The following is a 21,668-nucleotide window of genomic DNA, read 5'->3' on the forward strand; positions in this document are numbered from 1 at the left end:
GTGGAAATTCAGACTCTCCGAATTGAATGGAACGCTTCATGAATCATTACTGCAACAACAATACTCAGCACCGCAACTTTTATCACAAGAGCGAGCACTTGGACACACACACACACACAACACACACACACACACACAAACACCAGGCACATATGGCAGTGCACAGCAGGTGAGTGTTTCAAACAGCTAGACAGAGCGCAGCTAAATGGAGCACAATGCAGAATCTTCAAACGTGCATATTAAAACGCAATGGTTATGGCTTCTCCTGTTATTTGAAAATAAACACTTCAGACAGTCACTACAAAAACTGGTGCACACTTACTAAGATTACTACGGTAACCTGAAGGAAGAACAGACAGACGTGCGTTGAGCACATTCTTTCAGTTGGGCAGCTAATCTTCACATATTGACAAAATACGATGCATTATATTTTGATCATGCAATCTTTTGTACATTTTATAACATATTATTTTATAACAGCCTATAATAATGAATAGACGGTACACTGGAACAACAAGATGCAATGCAGCAGCCATAGACATTTGTTATTATATATACAGTTATATTATTATTATATCCCCTTGAGTACTCGAGTAATTAGTCAGAACTAGGCTAGGGGGTCGCCAAATTAGAAAGCTGCCTCCAAACTCTGCACACACTGCCACCTCCCCTCGTCCGACAATCACGATCTCACCTAGGATGCCAAACAAAATGGCCCTGAATTAGTCATAGTATTTGAGTAGACAACATGACCAAAATGCCCATCTCTAGTCTTCATCAGTTGTATTATATGAGAGAAATGGCATTTACTTTATGCTGCAGTCTATGAACTGTAATACACAGACTAAAATCAGTTCTTTTAGTATCTTATCATTTGTCAAACTTGTCTGTTAACAACAACAACAACAGGTGTTTGAGTATTCTAACCAATCCCAGCTATGTCTCATGCTGCTGGACTGCAGGACTCAAACGATGTAAACCTGCAGTGAGTGATGCTACTAAGTGAGCCAATCTAAAGTTGTTTTACTGATGTATAAAACAGTATTATTGTAATTCAGCATGTAAAACAGTTCTTAGCTTGTTTTGGATGTGTTTTCTACATTCAGATTATGAATATTCAGTATAGTTGTGTTTGAGGTAGGGCTGGGTGATATGGCTTCAAATATATTATCTCTATATTTTTCAGCCTATTGACAATATTCAATATATATCTCAATAATTATGGATTTGCTCTAGAATGGCTCAACATTATTTATTTATTTTAAATCAGAGTAACTTTAATTCAAGCAGCCACTGTAGCCAAGTAGATTCAATATTTTAAAGACACTGAATAAAAATCTATTTAAAAATAATAAATGCATGTTTCCCCATAGTTTTCCACTTAATTGAAAACACATTAAAACACACATTTTAGGGGCAGTAGTGGCTCAGCGGTTTGAGGGTTGCTGACCAGAAGGTCAGGGGTTAAAGCCCCAGCACCACCAAGATGCCACTGTTGGGCCCTTAAGCAAGGCTCTTGACCCTATCTGCTCCAGAGGTGCCGTGTCATGGCTGACCCTGCACTCTGACCCCAGCTTAGCTGGGATATGTGAAAACAAATAAATTTCACTGTATATATGCAAAAATGTATGTATAATGTGTGACCAAAATAAAGGCTTCTCTATTAATGAATACATGTCAAATGAAATTTGCAATGATATGTACTTTTAGATTTAGATTTTATATACTGTACAGTACAATGATACAAAGTAGCTTAATAAAAAAAAAATGTTGGGGGGGGGTGAACAAGGTGTACAATAAAATATTTTATTATTTATTTTGGAACCCAGTTGACTATTACACAGTACTAAATGATTACTGTGGGACCCAGTCAGTTTTATTATAATTGATTAATTTGATAATTAGATTTGTTTTAGATAGTAATATATAAAGTACCTATTTACTTCACCTTCACCTGAAGCTTTTATTTTGACACTGAGAGTGCCAGTGTTTATTTTACAGTTTACATACTGTATGTTCCGCATCTGGTGAAACGCTGTCATTTCCTTGTTTTCTGTTATTTTATGCCACATTTTTTCTAACTTGTAGCAGTTACTAATGCTTGGAATTGCACGAAAGCTTGAACCAGCAGTACTTTTCTTTCACAATGCATGTGGACTGCTCTAAAATGGCTAAAAACATGAGCCCATGTGCCCGACACAGTTTAATAAACGCATATGACCATATCACCATTTTGGTGTTATTTTAATTTAATTGTACAGCCCTGAAAGATTGTGAAATTAGACTACTGATGCACATTTTATTAAATTTAATGGGAAATTAAAAAGCACATTAAAATCATTGTGATATTCACAATATTGCTTAATTTTATATCATCAAATACAATATTAAACTTTGTGGTTTTTAAAAATAAATATATATGGTTTTTGCGAGATGGAAATACACACCTGATTTTGCATTCATAACATTTAGGCAGAGGCTATTTGAACTAAGTGTAATAGCAACAAAAAAAGTATATTTATTTTTAAGTGCAAATAGTGTTAGATGCTATTTGCTCCTAATAGTGCAAATAGTGGCAGTTACTATTTGCACTCATAATTAAATACTAGAATACAGTATCACAGCAGAATGTTTACTGTATTTATTTAGAGTCCCACAGACAGCCTACTGCAACCTCTACTTCTAAACTTAACCCTAGCCTTCCCTTACAAAAAATAACCATGGTTTTACTACGGTAACCATAGAATCACAATGGCATTTTGTAGTAAAATCATGGTAACCACAAACTTAAACATTGTTACTGTCACATATTCCCTGTTGTCTTTTGTTTTTGTGCTTTTATGTTGAAGTTCTTGTTTAGTTCCTGTTTCCTGTTAGGTTTTTGTAGTTCTTTGTAGTTTTTTTACACCATCAACTCATGGGGGTGCAGTTTGTCTTTAATCTCTGTATTTCCACCAGACTATTGGAGTGCAAATAGCCGTGGTGTGTGGCAAGTGCAGTTTACACCTAGTGCAAATAGTCACTCTGTAACATTTATATATTTGAAACAGAAAATAACAGTAAAATATAAGTTAACTAAAACCCATACTATTGGTTGAACCAATGTTGGTCTGTCCATCCCAGTTGGGCCACTCAGACAAACAAATTTCAATTTCGTTTGGTGCTGCTTGTTGTGGAGAAATGACACACTTCAACTTTTACTGATGGCATTACACCTATGTTCAGTGAACTAACTGAAACCCAGAACCATTTCAGAGCTTCATTAAGAGTCGTCACTAATAAATGCACACATTTCTTAAAATGTGTTAAAAGCCTAGGCTAACATTTCTATTAGTCTGTTCTTTTTTTATTGCATTCTATTCTATTAGCATTGTACAACTATTAAAAATAAATGCATTAGTCTGACATAAATAAATATAGGCTGTTAGAGCCATTATTGAGCATGGTTTGTGATTCAGAGGCATTCTGCTAAGTGCTAAAGGAGGTTTCTAGTTTCACGCCGGTGTATGTCCACACTTGGGAAACTTAATGTTTGCTTACAAGGCAACAGGAAACACTTCAAGTGCCTGCACTTTTCAGAATGGCTTTTTATTGAAACTATTTGTGGTTGTGGCTTTATTTCTTGGAAAACATTTACATCTGTACTGTTTTGAATAGTGTGGAGAAAAAGAGACAGAGAGCGAAAGGGATTGAGAGAATTTGCATAATGTAAACCAATTTGTTCTTTATTCTTTGTTCCAACTAGTTCTAGTGCAAATAAGAAGTTGAAACAGGAAGGAAGAATCCCTATCACATTGTTTAAAGGGATAGTTCACCCAAAAATGTCTTAGACACAGGGTGCGTTTACCTGTAAAACAATGTAACTTGTTGCTTACCCACCATTGTATGATGCATCATTGGCGATACAAACTAGCTAGTCATGACAGTTTCCCAAAACTGTAGTATCTATGCCGACTTGTAAATCAGCACATTGGTTCAACAGTGTCATTAATTATGTTATACAGGACGTAAAGCTGTCACGATTATTAAATTTAGCTGGCGATTAGTTGTCAAACAAATAATTGCTATTATGTCAATTAACTGTCTGTTTTAGGGCATTCACGATTAATTGTCATATACATTCTTATATACAGTTTAAGTCAGAAGTGTACATACACCTTAGCCAAAGGCATTTAAATTCATATTCCTTTCCCTGTGGATGCTACAGCGACGACAACACAGCGACGGTTGTGTACATCGACCGCCAAAGTGGACGACGCTCTCTTCAAATGTTGCAACTCGCCCACCATCAATAATTTTCAGTTGTAAGATCAGACATGGGCAATTTGCGGACCGTGGGGCATATCCGGCCCTCCACATGGTTTAATCGGATATTTCAGTTATCTTGCATTGGGACCTAATGCGTCTCCACAGGCATTTATCATGCTCAGGGTTGCCAGATAAGAGATCCAATCAGGGGTGGAGCCAGGAGTTTTTCACAGGAGTGGTTGGGCATGGGCCAGAGATCAGTCTGTGGTGGCACATACATTTTCAGGCAGTACATGTTAAGTCTTGTGCTCAAAAATGGCAATTGTGTGTGGGGTGGCCAATGGGGTGGCCAGGCTTCAGTCCATGGTGGCATGGTTACATTTATTCATTTGGCAGATGCTTTTATCCAAAGCAACTTACAAAAGAGGAAAACATAAGCGAATCATCTTAAGGAGACAGTGGTACAAAAGTGCCATATTACAAAGTTTCACTAGCATCAGAATAGTATTCAAAACATATACAAGTGCAATTTATAAATTTTTTGTTAGTTACTAGTTAAGTGCTCTTGGAAAAGATGCGTTTTAAGTCATTTTTTGAAGTCACAGTGAGAGTCTGCTTCACGGATGGAGTTGGAAAGGTCTTTCCACCAACGTGGTATGATGAAGCTGAAAGTCAGAGAAAGTGTTTTGGTGCCTCTTTGTGTTGGTACAAAAAGGCGATGTTCCTTAGCCAACCGCAGGCTTCTAGTGGGTGTGTAGCTCTCCAGAAATGATTTTAGGTATGTTGGAGCAGACCCAGTGACTGTTCTGTATGCCAGCATCAAAGCCTTGAATTTGATACATGCATCAACTGGAAATATTTGAAAAAAAGTAACATGAATTTGTGCAAATCCGTTCAGTTTTTTGCCTTGAGTTTTGCCTTTGCTCGGCCATTTGCTTGTGTCAGAATACCAAGCATGAGCACAGTTCATTGAGTGAATGCACGTGCACAGGAACAGTTTTATAGTGTTAGGTTTTTATAATGTTTTGAAGTTTCCCAAACTTTTCTTCAGTCTCACAAAATAAACTTTTGTCCAAGATTCCTATTTTTGTGACTTAGTTGTGGACAAAAGATATTGGATATCGTCAGATATTGGTATAGACAAAATCCACTATTGGTCGACCTCTAATTGTAATAGGGCATTTTTTGTGCTGGTTGACCAACATATGTTGTGTTTGGGAAACCGGTATGCTGGTTGACCAGCTAGAACAGCATGAAATTCAATGCTGGTTTACATTATGCCATTAACGCACACTTTTATCCAAAGTAATTTGCAGAATTTAGAAGGTGTGTTGTTCCCCGGAAATCAAACCCATGAACTTGGCATTTCTGATGCCATGCTCTACCAGATGAGCAACATGATGGTTTTAGGTTTTAGCTGTTTTTCCTTCAGCAGGAGGGGACTGCAAATCAGTCAATAATTGATTTTGTGGCATTCATAACCCTGATTTTTAGAGAGCTCTTCTCCTAATTACTGGGGTGGTTTGAGTAAAGAAGGTGTGTCCATGACTTATAGGATATTTATTTGACTTTGTGGTTCTGGAAGGGTTGGGTAGAAGGTTTACCATACCATTAGCAATCACATTTAGTGAGTTTTTCTCTTTATATCACAGTGGTTCTACCAGTCGATTCTCATACAGACATGTTGTGAATCACTCTGAACGTTCAGGATGAGAAGATGGCGCAGGTGTTTAACCCACCAGGACCAAAAAGTCTCCGTCTTTTCACCCGTGAATCTCTTAAGGCCATCGAGAGCCGGATCACGGAGGGGAATGCCAATAAGTCAAAGGAGAAAGGGGAGAGGGATAAAGATGATGGAAGTGGAACAAAACCCAACAGCGGCCTGGAGGCCGGGAAAAAACTGCCATTTATATATGGAGACCCTCCGAGAAATCTACTGTCCACACCACTGGAAGATCTCGACCAGTTCTACAGCAAACAGACAGTGAGTGTTGATTTACACTTGTTTGTCTAGGATTTATGAAGAGTTAAGATTTGATTTATGACCTAACGTCAAGGCATCATGTGATCTGTCTTTAAAACATCACATTGTTAAGAAAGAATTGTATCATATTTACTCTCATTTCTGAATGAAGTCCATTTCCATTCAGTTTGAAATCTGAGGTTATTTAAACTTGCCCCAACATGACATTTCTGAGTTGGTTAAACGAAGTTGGTTAAAGTCTAGCTTCATTATATGGTCAACCCTTGCCTGAATATATGCTATTGTGGTTTTATTCTGTTTACTGGTTTACCCAACAGCTATTACAAAAAATATGATAATACTAGAAGTTCAGTTGGGGGATAGAATTCACAAGAATTATTAAAATTAAGAGGGTTTTGATCTAGCCATTGGAAACCAACATATTAAACCACTGCGAGAGAAAACACATTTGTGTAATTGGAATTTTGACTCGTAACTTTATAGTTACTGAGATATAGCCTTTGTGTCAACTTTTCTGTTAGACAACTCCCCTATGGAGACTTTTCATGTCTTCAAATGCAATTTGAGAAGAAATAATCACGTCACTGTTGACATTGTTTTTTGCCTACTGTTGCTTAACCCTATAACATGCCTGTATCAAATATAATACGTTATTTTCTAAAGCCTGTGCATCATTAACATAATAAATTTTTTGCGGAAAATCCTGTTGTCTGCAATATACTAGATGTTTGCTGCCACCTGGTGGACATTTTCAGGCATACACCGGCAGCCATATCACCCTGCAGCTCTTGACTGGTTGCCCAGTAAAGCTAAGCAGGGTTGAGCCTGGCCAGTACCTGGATGGGAGACCTTCTGGGGAAAACCAGGGTTGCTGCTGGAAGTGGTATTAGGGAGGCCAGCAGGGGGTGCTCACCCTACGGTCTGTGTGGGTCCTAATGGTCCAGTATAGTGACACTATACTGTGAAAAGGCACCATCTTTCGGATGAGATGTTAGACCAAGGTCCTGACTCTCTGTGGTCATTAAAAATCCCAGGACACTTCTCGTAAAGAGTAGGTGTAACCCCGGTGTCCTGGCCAAATTCCCCCCATTGGCCCCTATCTATCATGGCCTCGTATTAATCTCCATCCCTCAATTGGCTACATCACTCTACTCTCTCCTACCCACCAATAGCTGGTGTGTGGTGGGCGTTCTGGTGCACTATGGCTGCTGTCGCATCATCCCTAGGCTAGGTAAAGCGCTTTGAGTGCCTAGAAAAGCACTATATAATGTAAGGAATTATTATTATTATTATACGTTGATGGAAAAATATTGTTTTAAATTTTCCAAAAATGCATGTACTTATTTAATTTCTTTTTTTGTCTTTACTGGTTTTAATAACATAAAAGTGACAGTAATGATTATATTGTTAGTGAGTATTTGCTTAATACAAGCAACTTGAGCTTGATTACAATTTTGTATATAATTTTGTTGAAAAAGCCTGTTGAAATCCATTTATCAAATATGATACAACAGACTTTTGAGGAAAATACACAGACATATTAGTTCACACTTTAAATATATCTTATACAAATTTTCAAAGCTCTGTGATTTATTTATTTATTTATTTTTGTGGAGGGCATGAATGGAATATATGTAGCCTGCTCTGACATTATAAAGATCTCATTGTTTTACATTACAAGCTATGATGATCTCATCTTAATATAATTAATCTTCATATTCTCTCTTCTTCAGACTTTTATAGTAGTGAACAAACAGAAGACAATCACGCGCTTCAATGCCTCTCCTGCCTTGTGCATTTTCAGTCCCTTCAACCCTCTGAGGAGAATATCAATTAAGATTTTGGTGCATTCATATCCTTCTCAAATGCTGAAGAAATTGTATTCTTACAACTGCTTTGCTGTTGTGCATGGGTGTTATGCTTTTACACTTCATGACATTATGCAATATTTACAAGCTAAAAATCCTTGAAGGTTTCAAGCAAGCCACAGTACACACTGTTTTAGAAGTTACAACTGCATTTAAATACTGAAGTGAATCCCTGAAATTATTCTTTGTCTGAATAGAACCAGGAGCCAATCCCGAATTTGCAATGGTGGACATGGAGATAACACTAGCAAACTTTCGGTTTCGGTCAGCTGTAGACACAAAACAAGGATACCAAACGATTTACCTGATAAATGTTGGTAAATATTTTTCATGAAATAAATATTAGAAACTGGACCTTAATAAACTTTGATGAAAAACTCTTTTTTTGACACACTGCCGATAAAGTATAATTTCAGGTAGTATGTGTTGTTTTATCCTTGACTGTGTCTTTCACAGTGTTCAGCATGATTATTATGTTTACCATACTGGCCAACTGCGTTTTCATGACCGACTCACAACAACAGGACACGAACAAGAATGTTGAGTGAGTTGCGATCTCTCTCTCTCTCTCTCTCTGTTCCAAGTTACAATTTTTACATTGTAGTTCAAGTAAGCATACAGGTGAAATCTGTCTTAATTTACTTCATTTAGTGCAGTAACTGAATGCTCTTGGTTGCAGGTTCACATTCACTGGGATATACACCTTTGAAGCGCTTATAAAGATTACGGCTAGGGGATTCTGTGTGGGTCAGTTTACATTCCTCAGGGATCCGTGGAACTGGTTGGATTTTATTGTTATTGTAATGGCGTAAGTATAACTATAACAAGTTTATTCCTACAGATCAGCTGCCCGGGAGGCTACACTGCTATTGTTTACAAGGAAAAGCTAAAAATTGTGATAATTTGTTAACATTGCTGAAAGGTAAAATGTTTAATTTTATGTGATTAATAATGCTTTCTTTTATACCATTTTAAAATCAGCATGTATCAGAATTTCCCCTTTTACTATCTCAATGGACTCTTTTCACAGAATATGATGACACATTTCCACTTTACTTTAGCAGTGTTAATCTAGCAAATAATTAGTTAATTATTAAGTGTAAATGTATAGCATTAATCTTTGCATTATATTACCCTGGCATGAATAAAAAATAAATAAATTTGTCAACACCGCAGCAATGGGGTTTCAAATACAGCTGCCTGGGGAATGACAGTAAATTTGACATCTATCTCTTCTCTGACTGCCGTAATGCATCTTTCTCAGTTTTTTTCCTCTTTTGGAAAGTCGTGGAAATGTAATGGAGTATTTTCTATTTTGCATATGTAACCCCACTATGGTTTACTTCCATGTTCCAAACCCGGAAATGTGAAAGGGGTCCGTTCACATTTTTTTATAGCAAAAACTATGCTTTTAGTTTTTACAGTCCCTAACATTTGAGATCCAGTATGAAGCTACTGAATTGAACAGTTTATATGTTTATCATTTATATAATGTATATAAATATATATACAATGATCGGCCACAACATTAAAACCACCTGCCTAATGTTGTGACAATGCCAACCGGCATATCAGAATAGCACTGACACACAGAATAGCATTCTGAGATGATATTCTTCTCACAATAATTGTACAGAGTGGTTATCTGAGTTGCTGTAGACTTTATCAGTTCAAACCAGTCTGGCCATTCTCTGTTGACCTCTCTCATCAACAAGGCATTTTCATCCACAGAACTGCCCCTCACTGGATGTTTTTTTGTTTTGGCACCATTCTGAGTAAATTCTAGAGACTGCTGTGTGTGAAAATCCCAGAAGATCAGCAGTTACAGAAATACTCAAACCAGCCCATCTGGCTCCAACAGTCATCCATGGGATTATCTAATCGGCCAGTCGTGTAGCAATGCAGTAAAATCATTCAGATATGGGTCAGGAGCTTCAGTTAATGTTCACATCAAGAATCAGAACGGGGAAAAATTTTGATTTCAGTGACCGTGGCATGATTGTTGGTGCCAGACGTGCTGATTTGAGTATTTCTGTAACTGCTGATCTCCTGGGATTTTCCACACAGAACGGTCTCTAGAATTTACTCAAAATGGTGCCAAAAACAAAAAAACATCCAGTTAGTAGCAGTTCTGTGGATGGAAATGCTTTGTTGACACCCAAAGCAAACTAATACCACTTCACAAGAGAACTCAGGGAAGCATCGAACACATGCCTCTGTCTTTCACATTTGTATGTACTTTTCACTGCGCCACAAAAAACTGTATACATCATAATCCAAGATGACAGCCAAGAGTAATCAGATGCAAAAATAATTTTGTTTATTTAAAAAACAGTTCAAAAGATATGCACAAAAGAAAAGTGAATTTTAACTGGTGGTGGCGCAATAGAGTGTGTTCTAGAGACCCCAAATTTGGTATGGATGTTATTCATGCCCAACACTATCAGTGTGCCAAATGTATTAATTTTCTTATGTACGGTTCTATGGGCTGCCATAGACTCCCATTGGGGAGGAATAATAATAATAATACTAACGGATACAATAATATATAGTGAGTCCAACAAGTTTATCTTCTTTTCTAAGACAGTGTGGGGAAACTTCTCAGTCATATTTAGTCTATTTAGACTTAAGACTTAAGTTAGACCGCAATGCCAAACAGCTCCAATTGTAACTGTGAATTTGGTTATAGAGGTTTACAGAATTTATAAACATTGTATCAGCTTTATGCACATTCAGAGTAGTCAAAGTTTTGAAAACTATTTCAGTATTTCCAGGTAAGCAGAGAACTCGTTAAGGTTTCCAAACATCTGTGTGACCTTTTTAAACCCTGACTTCTAACCTGTGCCGGTATATGATCTCCTTTCCTCTATGTTTCAGATATGTAACAGGGTTTGTGGAACTGGGTAATGTGTCCGTCCTTAGAGCGTTCAGAGTTTTGCGAGCCCTCAAAACCATATCAGTCATTCCAGGTAAGAGTTGGGGCAAATGTCTGACTCCACAGACAGACCACTGTTGACAAGCATGTCTAGCATTTTAATCTCTCACTGCTTCTCAAGAGTCTTATTCCATTTATTTTCTAGTGTACATGATTTCTTTTACATGTAGAAGCGAATAGATTAGATAAATTGAAACTATTAAATTATTTGAGAAATGTATACTTTTGCTTGGGATTGTATTTATGTTTTAGCTTGGGTTGGGAATCGAGAGCTAGTCTTAGTTCCTTTTAATAAAAATAAATTACTGAGCTGAATGGTTCTTATGACATTTGGTTTGCTTAGCAAATGCGGATGGAATATCGTGCTAGAATACTCCTATAGTGTTTCATCCACAGCTACTGAATCTTCAGTGCTATGGCAAAAAAATAAAAATGCTTATCTGAGTTGTGTGTTAGCAATCTGAATTGACTGTGATAAGAAATAGACTGCCATTAAAAATACAAAGACATTAAGCAGACAACATTTAAATGGCCTGAACTTATATAGCGCTTTTTTAACCTTAGCGGTTTTCAAAGCACTTGACACTGTGAATTAATTCACCATTCACACACTCACCCACCAATGACGGCAGAGCTGCCATGCAAGGCGCTAGCCTGCCATTAGGAGCAACTTTGGGTTCAGTGTCTTGCCCAAGGGCTCTATGGCATGTGGAATCGTGTTGGTCGGGAATCGAACCGCCAGCCTACTCTACCAACCAGCCACAGCCGCCCCAATGTCTTTTTATTGCGATGTTCTCGTTGGTTGCACACAACAACAAACATGAAGCATGATCTGTGTATTTCGATATGCAAACAAATTACTTCTACAAGCTGTCTCTTTTTAATGAATCGATCATTAGACCCACAAAAAATATTTTAGCCTATTTTTAAGATTTACTCATTTAAATTTCTTAACAAAATTCCAACAATTTTAATTGTGTATTTACAAATAAAATACCAATTAACTTATTTATTTAGTAGTTGTTGTTGTTAAAGATTAATCAATTCACTTTGATGGAATTTATTTATTTAAAAAAAAATGAAATGATTATTAAATATTATTTATTTATTTATATATATATATATATATTTTATTTTATAATTTTTATTTATTTTTTTTTTTTTGAGTGTTATGGATCAGTTTAATGACTCAATTATTGAACCGGTCCAAGCTGTTTTTGACTTAATAAATGATCCGCAACGTGTTACTTTCGTAATGTCCTATTCAAAAGAACCATGAACTGTGTTATGTTTTAAAGGCATGTAAGACCTGAATCAGTTTACTAAATCAGTGCACTGATATTCTGTGTATTGCTTAATATGGAATTAAAATCATGACTAAAGTCTTGATGCAAAAAAGCATGTGGGTTTTAAAATCAGTCTGCTGATACACTGTTTTTTATTAAAATGGAAGTAAAATTGTTACTATAGTCTTTGATAAAAAGGGGGTTTCAGTCAGTGTACTGATTTAGTTCAAAAGTACTAAAAAAATCGTTAAATGGATAGTCACCCTGAAATGAAAATTCAGTCATTGTTCACTCACCCCTGTGTTGTTATAACCCTAAATGACTTTCTTTTATTATCTTAATACAAAGGGAGTAATTGTGGAAAAAGAAATGTTACTCAGTGATGTCATAAAATGGCAGTTTATGGTGACCACCTCTTCACACTTCAAAAGAATGCAAAAGTATAATTCAGAAGTCTAAAAAATTATTCCATGAGACACATGATTGTTATGAAAGGATGCAATAACTACAGAACACAGCACAGCTGCACACAAAACAGAGAACAGAACTTACTGCACATGTCTGAGGAGTTTGTAGTCAAATAATTGATGCATTTCTATGCCCAGCCTAATTTTTTTTTTTTTAAAGTAGTACTCAGAAATCAAACAGAAACATAGTGGAGGCTACAGGCAGCCACATGCAGTCACACCGTGGCCTGACCTGACTGCAAACGACACTTGATAAAATGTATATTTTCTACAGTAATCAGTTTTTATCCTAACCAGTGGTGACGAGCAAAATTACTTTAGTTTGGCAGAGATTGTTACTTCTACAGACTGTTTTTGTGGAGGTCTCACTCTCTTCAGGTATACCACAAATACTCACCTGTTCAGAATGGAGAAGAGGTGATAGACATTCACGCCTACTCAATCTCTCTCTTTGATTGAGGACTCCAGGCAAAAAAAATAATAAATGCTGGGCATAGAAAAACGAGTTTCCACTTGAACGCCACAATGTTGTGGGGGGGCTTCCTGAACTGTTGCTCTTGTGCCCTATCATGAACGTGCACAGGAAATCAATGGTCAGTGAACATTTTCACTAAATAATACATGCTATTTCGGTTTGTTTCTCTCCAAACCTTATCGTATACTTTCATAACAGTCATGAATCTCATTAAATCAGACTTTTGTATTATACTTTCGCGTTCTTTTGAAGCTTGAAGATGTGGTCACCCTTTGTGTCAAGAAAAAAAAAAGAAAGTCATATAGGGATATAACAAAACAGGGGTGAGTAAACATTAACAGAATTTTTTTTGTTTGGGGGGGGTGAACAAATCCTTTATATGGAATTACCAAGAAATCCGTATGGTTAATTGGAATTGGAATCAGAAATATAATTGTTTAAGGGTAACTAAACCCTAAACCAACTTTTTTTAGTTAATGATCTGTAAGAATGGGGCTTTATTAGTACTGGTCGTTGATTCAAGTAATTTTTTTGACATTTGTGTATAAAGTGTTTTAATTCTACAATATATGGTGTAAAAACGTCTGAGTGCTGCCCTTTTCAGGTTGAACGGTGGCTACTGCAGTTGAATTTTCCTATTGGCTGTTGCGGTACTTCGTGACGTAAGCGGTGACAGCTGACGTAAGCAGGTTCCAGCTCACCACGCCAGATTCATGTACATGTCGTCTTGCGACCGTTTGAGGAATAATAATAACATAGAGTTTGACAGCAGGTGCTCCAGCATTTTCAAATATTTCTAGTGGGTGGAGTCAGACTCTGAGCAGGTGTTTAGTTACCCTTTAAGTTCCAAATGAGGCCCATCCCTAGTTTGAGCTAGTGTTGATGTATTTTTATCTCCTCTCCTTTTGTGATATACAGTTGTGCCGTAAGCGTCTTTCATGTCTTCATGTAGTCAATGTTCAGTTATAACTTGTAGCAGGAGTTATATGCATGTGTTTCATGAAAATTTCCATCCGTTAGTAATCATACAGCTCAAGCTTGTTCTCTTGAATTTGAATGCAATTTAAAGTGTAAATCATAATTGGTTACCTATTTAACACAAAATCTGTTTAATTACTTTGTAGTGAGACCACAATGAATAGTTTCCTCTGTTGTTCACACAGGGCTGAAGACGATTGTTCGGGCTCTGATCCAGTCGGTGAAGAAGCTGGCCGATGTGATGATATTGACGCTGTTTTGCCTAAGTGTCTTTGCTTTGGTAGCGTTGCAGCTCTTTATGGGTCTTTTAAGACAGAAGTGTGTGTTGCAGCCTGCCAACTCCACCCTTGATGAGAACAAAGACCTGTATCTCAACTGGACACCTGCCTGTAATGGCACAGAGTTCTGTCAGGATTATATTGATAATCCTGGTGAGTTAATACTAGCGTTTATATGTACCGGTATGTGGTTTATAGAATAGATTTGAATATAATAGAAGGCTAGCTTTAGCAAATGTTGTCAAAATCTACTAGCGCTGATTCAGACCTTGATAGAGATATGCTATATAAGTATGTGTGCTCCCTGAGAATCAAACCCATTGACACCTTGGTGTTGCTAGTGCCATGCACTATAGTTGAATTATCAGAACAGTAGCTCACTTTGCTGTGAAAATTCCCCAGTTATCTTTAATGCTTACAAATATTAGACTAGGCTTTCAAAACCCCCAGTTGCTCTCATGCACCCCTTAGGTATTTAAATGCTTATCATATTATCATTCTAAATGAATACAAAAAACTAAAAAACAATACATGGAGAGATGTGCAATTTTAATTAAACAAAAGAAGGATTATTGACCACCAGGGCCGGATTAAGGTCTACACAGGAGGTTTGGAGATTTCCAGAGAATGGAATGTTGGGGAGATAAAAAGACCATATGCCGCAAAATAAATAAAGGAACACGTCTTGCTCATAGTTGAGTTGTAGATGGCATCGAGTATGGCTGCTGCGTTGCGAGATCCGACCCAACAATGCAGTTTTTTGTTTGTTTTGTCCACAATTCTTGTGTTTTTTGTCACTAATTTTGCGCTATGAGACCAAAAAAACGTCTGTTATTAGCCACTGGCAAGTAAACATTAACATTTCACTCGCTAGTCATATAGTTGTGTAGTGTAGAAGCACCGAGGCCCTTTTACTGAATAAAAAGCAGTTTTTCATCTTTCCCTGCATGCTGTCTCATGAGCGTGGAAGAAAAAGCACTTGTGTCTCATTCAGTTGAACTCCGAGCATCTCAGTGAACCACACTGCGGACATCACAAGAGCAACTCTCTTGAGAGCGAGTGAAGATGAACCACTTCTCAAGCGCTCTGAAGTGCACGCCGTCTACAGAGGCTTGCACCAAACTCACGCGAAAATATAAACGTATTAATTTTGTGAACGCAAAGCGCACCAGTCACTTAACGACCATGTAATGGCAAATGTGCGTGGTCATTGTGGATTTATTCATGCAGTGTTAATGACACACAGTGAGAGAGAGGAGATGCTCTATTTCTGTGGATATGATAAAATGCAAGAAACATTCTTCCTTCATAAGAAATAAGGGCTTGTGAGTTAATCAGAGAGCCTTAAAATAATGTGTGAAAGGGAAGAATTTAATGCAGAAATATTTTACTATTGCATAATATAATATAATATTCAACAGTTAGTTCCGGGCCTCGAATCTGATTGGACGAGAGATGTTCCATGAGCACTGATGGTGTGACAGCATCAGCACTCAGACGCTTCACTGTGTGTGTGCCACTCCACTTGTGTTCATGCTGTTCTAAACGAAAGTGTAAGAGTAGTACATATCTGTTAGGAGTTACTGTCTTTATTTTATAAATGACATATGTTAGCCAGCAGGTGGTGGCAAAAGATCATTTTTGTTTGTAATATGAGCCAGTTGCTAATACATTATCAAAGCTAGGAAATAGCTCTAAACGGAAACTTCAGGATTAAGACTCATCACAGCTGAGAGACAATAAACAACAGACTGATTCATTGCAGAACTCAAGTGCTTACCTTTTATCTGAGTTTCCACATTGGATACATACTGTTTAAAACGGCAGAGGACATCGCTGTTTCTATAGTGATGTCTACGAGCAACCCAACTGATAAACAATGCTGCAGCACTAGCATTTGTGCTACAAGTGTGTAATTATCAAAAGAGGTTTTAATGTTTTATACACCTGTTTCTGCAAGCGTTTGTTAAACAAGCTTTAATATCATGTAATGTGGAAATAAACTCAATTATCGATATTACTTAATAAAGTGAATGTTTATCACTCACTTTGTATATCTCCCTGAGTGTCGACATGTTTGTGTGACATCATGCCCCTGCATCTCGGCGAAATCGGAGTTCAGAATTTGTGCATGAGCCTACAAGTTGTAATTCTGACTTCAAGATGCATTCCATTGCACTTTTACTAGTTGGATGTTGTAAAATCCGACTTTCCGGGAGAATGAAACGTAGCACTACTTTTCAAAACTTGATCCGACACTGAATGCTCAAGCAGCCTAATTTACACTTACAAAACTCCTGATGTTGCTATAACAATGCAAAACGCACTTACCAGTTTACTTGAGGTGAAAGAAAGACTGTCGTTTGCAGTCTTTGCTTTCAAATAATGTACATCACTTAAAGTGTGATTGCGTCACTCAAGGCCTGCTAGAGGGCCTCGACCGGGACATAGCCTAAAAACCACATCCACCAAGAACTAATAAATCAATATGATTGGCTGATGAATCTGAAAATCTGACTTTAGTTGCATTTGCACTGTTGAGGGATTCTGTAGAAATTCTGAAGGCCTGACAGGGTGGAGCTCAAACTCACGCACTGCTTCGTGTATTGTTACACAGTTGTCACACTTTGCTTGTAAGCATCAAGGTATAATTTCTGACTGGATACACTTTTCATTTTTCTCTATTTATTTGTAGATTGATTAAGAGTGGAATGCTATTAAAAATAAATTGTCAAAAAGGTGAAAGGTGATTCAAGGCTTTGCTGGCCCTGAGAATTAGCCACTGACTCTACATATTATTGTAATCAGTAAAAACATCAAACTGATAAAATAGCCCTCAAAATAGTAAGATACAACCAGCCTATTTGTTTCACTCAGCCAACATAGTACATTTTGGGAGTAATAGCCAAGTATACGTCTTTGACATTTATGTTGGTGTTGCTTGTATGCTGCATTTTCTCTTATAACGTCACAAAAAATAAACAGAACATAAGATATCGATTAGTAAAGGATTAATAAATGCTTTAAAAATATATATTCAGTAGTGCAGTGTTAGTTCATGATTACTTAATGCATTTATTAATGAATGGATCCTTATCGTAAAGTATTACCGGTTGTATTTGTAAACATTAGTTAACATGAACTAAAAATGATGAACAATAATTTTACAGCATTTATTTTTCTTGGTTAATGTTAAATTTAACATATATTAAAACATTTTTAAACTAAAAGGTGTATATGTTAAACCAACTTAATGCATTATAAAATAACATGAACCAACAATGAACAATTGTACTTTTCTAAATCAACATTAACCAACATTAACACATTTTGTAATAAAAAATTGTTCGTTGTTAGTTGATGACACCTAATGCATTAATAATGTAAACAAATACAACCTTATTGTAAAATGTTACCCCTCCATTTGTGTTCCAAATAATAATAAAAAACAACAACAACAGCATACAGTTTTGGAATGAAATGAGGTTGTTGAATAATTATTTAAGTTGAATTTTTGTCAGAACAATTCCTTTGAATATGCATTAATGTGACTGGCGTTTACTCCCTCATTTGCATGGGGTGTATCTTTATTCAGTCTGCTTACGAGTCTCTTTTGCCCTGTTATTTTAATAAATGTATCAGTTCCTGAGATTATCAGCTCTTTGCAGGCTTCCTTGCAAAATGTTTCCAAATTGTAAAATAAAGTGAAAGAGGCAGATGCATGGCTGCAGGATTCTCTAATCAAATTCAAATCTTTTTCCAGTTGAAATGTATATTTTAAAGCAATGCTTTGTTAATGAACCAAATTGAAGTTGGATAAACCAACAATCAGACTGTAGAACAAACCACTTAATGCACTATTTCTCATGAGATTTTCCTCATCTTTTTCCTTTAGATAATCATTATATGATAGGAAAGAAAGCTCTGATCTGTGGGAAAAGCAGGGATGCGGGGTAAGCAACATCCTCCACACCAAACATATGTAAACGGACCAATTTTGTTAAACATTGGCAACATTTTCCCTTTAAACATTATTCGCCAAGATACTGAATTACAAGCTTCCACTCATCCACACTGGAACCAAAAATCTGATCTTGTTTTAAGGACTTTTAGATATTTTTACAGGAAAACAATACAAAAAAATATTATCAAGAATAAGATTTTTGCCCTAATATCAAAGGTCTTACTAGAAAAGAGCAATTATCATCCAACGTGAATTTTCTTGATAGAAAAATCTGATCGTGTCTGGTAACATGTGCATGTAAAATGGCTAGAAATAGCATTTTAGCTTAGCGTAAAGCTGACAATTTACACAAGGTTTATGTCTATTTCTGCTGCTCAAAACTTACACTGACTTCTCTGTCTGCTCGTATGAATGTAACACATCATAAGAAAGTGATTCACTTCTGTTTAAATGCACTTTGGATCACATCATTTATATGTATTAATGTTTTCCATCTGAAAGATCAAAATATTAAATTAAACAAATTACAATAAAATGCAAAGTAATCTCTTCAGTAATCAAAATACATTTAGTAACTGTATTCTAATTACCAATTATTTAAATTGTAACTGTAGTGGAATACATTTATTTATATTTTGTATTTTAAATACCTATTCCCGTCACATGTATTCCGTTACTCCCCAACACTGTCCATTTGTGATAGATATATATGTCAGGTCATGTAATAATGTTTGGCGAAACCCATGCATTTAAGGGTTAAATTATAAGTAGCTTGTAAATTCAAGACTGGTGGCAAGTTTTTTAGTTTTTACCTACTCTGTCCCATAAATGTGCGTTTCAGGCATTGTCCAGAGGGATATATCTGCATGAAAGCAGGCACCAATCCTGATTTTGGTTACACAAGCTTTGATAGCTTTGGCTGGGCCTTTCTCTCCTTATTCAGACTGATGACTCAGGATTTCTGGGAGAGTCTTTACCAACAGGTGTGTTTAGTTTACTGTAAATGTCTAGTGTTTTGTTGACCTTCCTAAAGACATCGTTCACCCAAAAATGTTTTGATTATTATTCACTCACTCTCGTGTTGAGGCAAACACATATGATTATTTTTGTTCTGTAAATCAAACAAGGAGATGTTTTGCAAAATGTCCAAGCTGCTTTTCCATGCAATAAAAGTGGATGGGGACTGAGATTGATAGCATCTTGGTTACTGTCATAACCTCCGTTCCCTGATGGAAGGGAACAAGATGTTGTGTTGATGTAGTGACATTAGGGGTCGCTCTTGAAAGCCCTGAACACCTTTATTCTTTTGAGAGAAGGCCAATGAGAATTGGCGAGTGGAATTTTCATGCCACTCCCCCAGACATACGGGTATAAAAGGAGAAGGAATGCCCACTCTCATTCAAGTTTTCTGCTGAGGAGCCAAGACAAGGTCCGGCCATTTCAACGATGCAACTAGCATGGGAGCAGGCCGCGCCAGCCGCATCCTTTTCTCTCTACATGTACATTTACATTTATGCATTTGGCACACGCTTTATCCAAAGCGACTTACAGTACAGTGCACTTATTACAGGGACAATCCCCCCAGAGCAACCTGGAGTTAAGTGCCTTGCTTAAGGACACAATGGTGGTGGCTGATTAACAGATATGTGCTTTATCCCAATACACCACCACCACTCCATTCTCTCTGTGTTTTCTTTCCACAGAATATTAGATCCAGCTGGGACCATCTAACACTATTATACGCATCGGGGAAAGGGTTCTTTTCCATTCCTATTCTTTAACCCTTTGGGGTTTGAGGGTGTTTTGGGCCCTGGAGAAGTTTTGACCTCTACATTTGTTCTTTTTTCAGTTGCTTAAAAACATATTAATGGCTAAATTCACTGTATTCAGCATAAACTGGGCTAAAATAATATGTGAGCAACATGTGTGTACATGTTTGTATTTTTGAGAAAATAACGTTTATGCATGGTTTTTGAAAAAACAACAACTATTTAAGTCATTGAAATAAGGCCATATAACACATACTAAACATTTGTCCACAAGAATTTTGAGAACTGGATCTTGTAGCCTAGAGTTTTTGTTACAAAATTATGTTATCTGATCACTCATTCATTCAAAACTATTTAGTCATTTAACTTTTGTTAGTTACTTTTAGTGTTTGAAAGGTCATATGCAAGGAGGCGTGAATTATCATGAATATTGATGTAATTCACACCTGAGGAAACAAAAGACCCCTCCCCTGGGCCTATCAATGAGGAATGTGACAGAGAGAGAAAGAATGTAAGGATACTTTGTGATCAAAATAAAGTTTTAAGTTAAAAGAAGTAATCTGACTATACATTTTCTTTACATAAAGACTACTTAATTTTAGACCTACAGTACCATTTTAAAGAAGTCTCTTCTGCTCACCAAGGCTGCATTTATTTGATCCAAAATACAGTAAAAACAGTGATATTTTGACTTTTTACAATTTAAAAGAACAGTTTTGTGTTTGAATATATTGTAAAATGCAATTTTGAAAAAATGAAGCTGAATTTTCAGCATCATTACTGCAGTCTTCAGTGTCACATGATCCTTCAGAAATCATTATAATATGTTGATTTTCTAATATGGGCATATTTACATCACATTTTACTCATTCACACCAGAACACATATTTGCAAGCACAAGCTTTGTTGATGATAATGAGGCAGCATAAACACTAGTTAAAATATAATCTAAACATTCATATTATTTTTTATATCATGTTACATATCATATTTATATCATCCAGCATACAATTTAAATGCCTGCTTTAGTCGAAACAGCATTTAAATGTAACTAAAACTTGCCTATTAGGACATATTTCAATACTCTGAATCCTGGCTGACAAATATGGAAACAGTCCCACTAGTAAAATATGTACATGTTTATATAAAATAGCATGTCAACTAATGTAAGTAAAACTAAATGACTTACTCAATTCCTGTCTCTCTTCAAAATACAATTTCTGAGGAAAATGTTAACTCTTCGTCACTATCCAGCAGCTTCCCACCTGTGTATCGTGCATCTTCCAAACGTGCAGAAAAGGAGTGTTTACCATTTGCATTGATCGCCTCAGCACATTTCCGTATGAATTGTACATCGTTTTGTTTCATACAGATTAAATTGCAGGAGAATATTTGTTTTAAATTTGAATTGTTTTA

At 36.5% G+C, this 21,668-nt stretch overlaps 1 protein-coding gene across 3 annotated transcripts in view; it reads left to right on the forward strand.

The window, feature by feature from the left end:
- Positions 1–5,965: 5,965 nt before the first annotated feature.
- Positions 5,966–21,668, forward strand: part of LOC127654809 (sodium channel protein type 2 subunit alpha-like) — a 67,153-nt gene continuing 51,450 nt past the window's right edge. For all 3 annotated transcript variants that reach the window (XM_052142259.1, XM_052142257.1, XM_052142258.1), the window contains exons 1-8: positions 5,966–6,232; positions 7,966–8,084; positions 8,555–8,644; positions 8,780–8,908; positions 10,978–11,069; positions 14,427–14,672; positions 18,415–18,472; positions 19,325–19,466. In XM_052142259.1, coding sequence (XP_051998219.1) covers positions 5,966–6,232; positions 7,966–8,084; positions 8,555–8,644; positions 8,780–8,908; positions 10,978–11,069; positions 14,427–14,672; positions 18,415–18,472; positions 19,325–19,466 — 1,143 coding nt within the window. The remainder of the gene's footprint in view (positions 6,233–7,965; positions 8,085–8,554; positions 8,645–8,779; positions 8,909–10,977; positions 11,070–14,426; positions 14,673–18,414; positions 18,473–19,324; positions 19,467–21,668) is intronic.

This window comes from Xyrauchen texanus, chromosome 14, assembly GCF_025860055.1.
Source record: "Xyrauchen texanus isolate HMW12.3.18 chromosome 14, RBS_HiC_50CHRs, whole genome shotgun sequence".
Classification (NCBI taxonomy): domain Eukaryota; kingdom Metazoa; phylum Chordata; class Actinopteri; order Cypriniformes; family Catostomidae; genus Xyrauchen; species Xyrauchen texanus.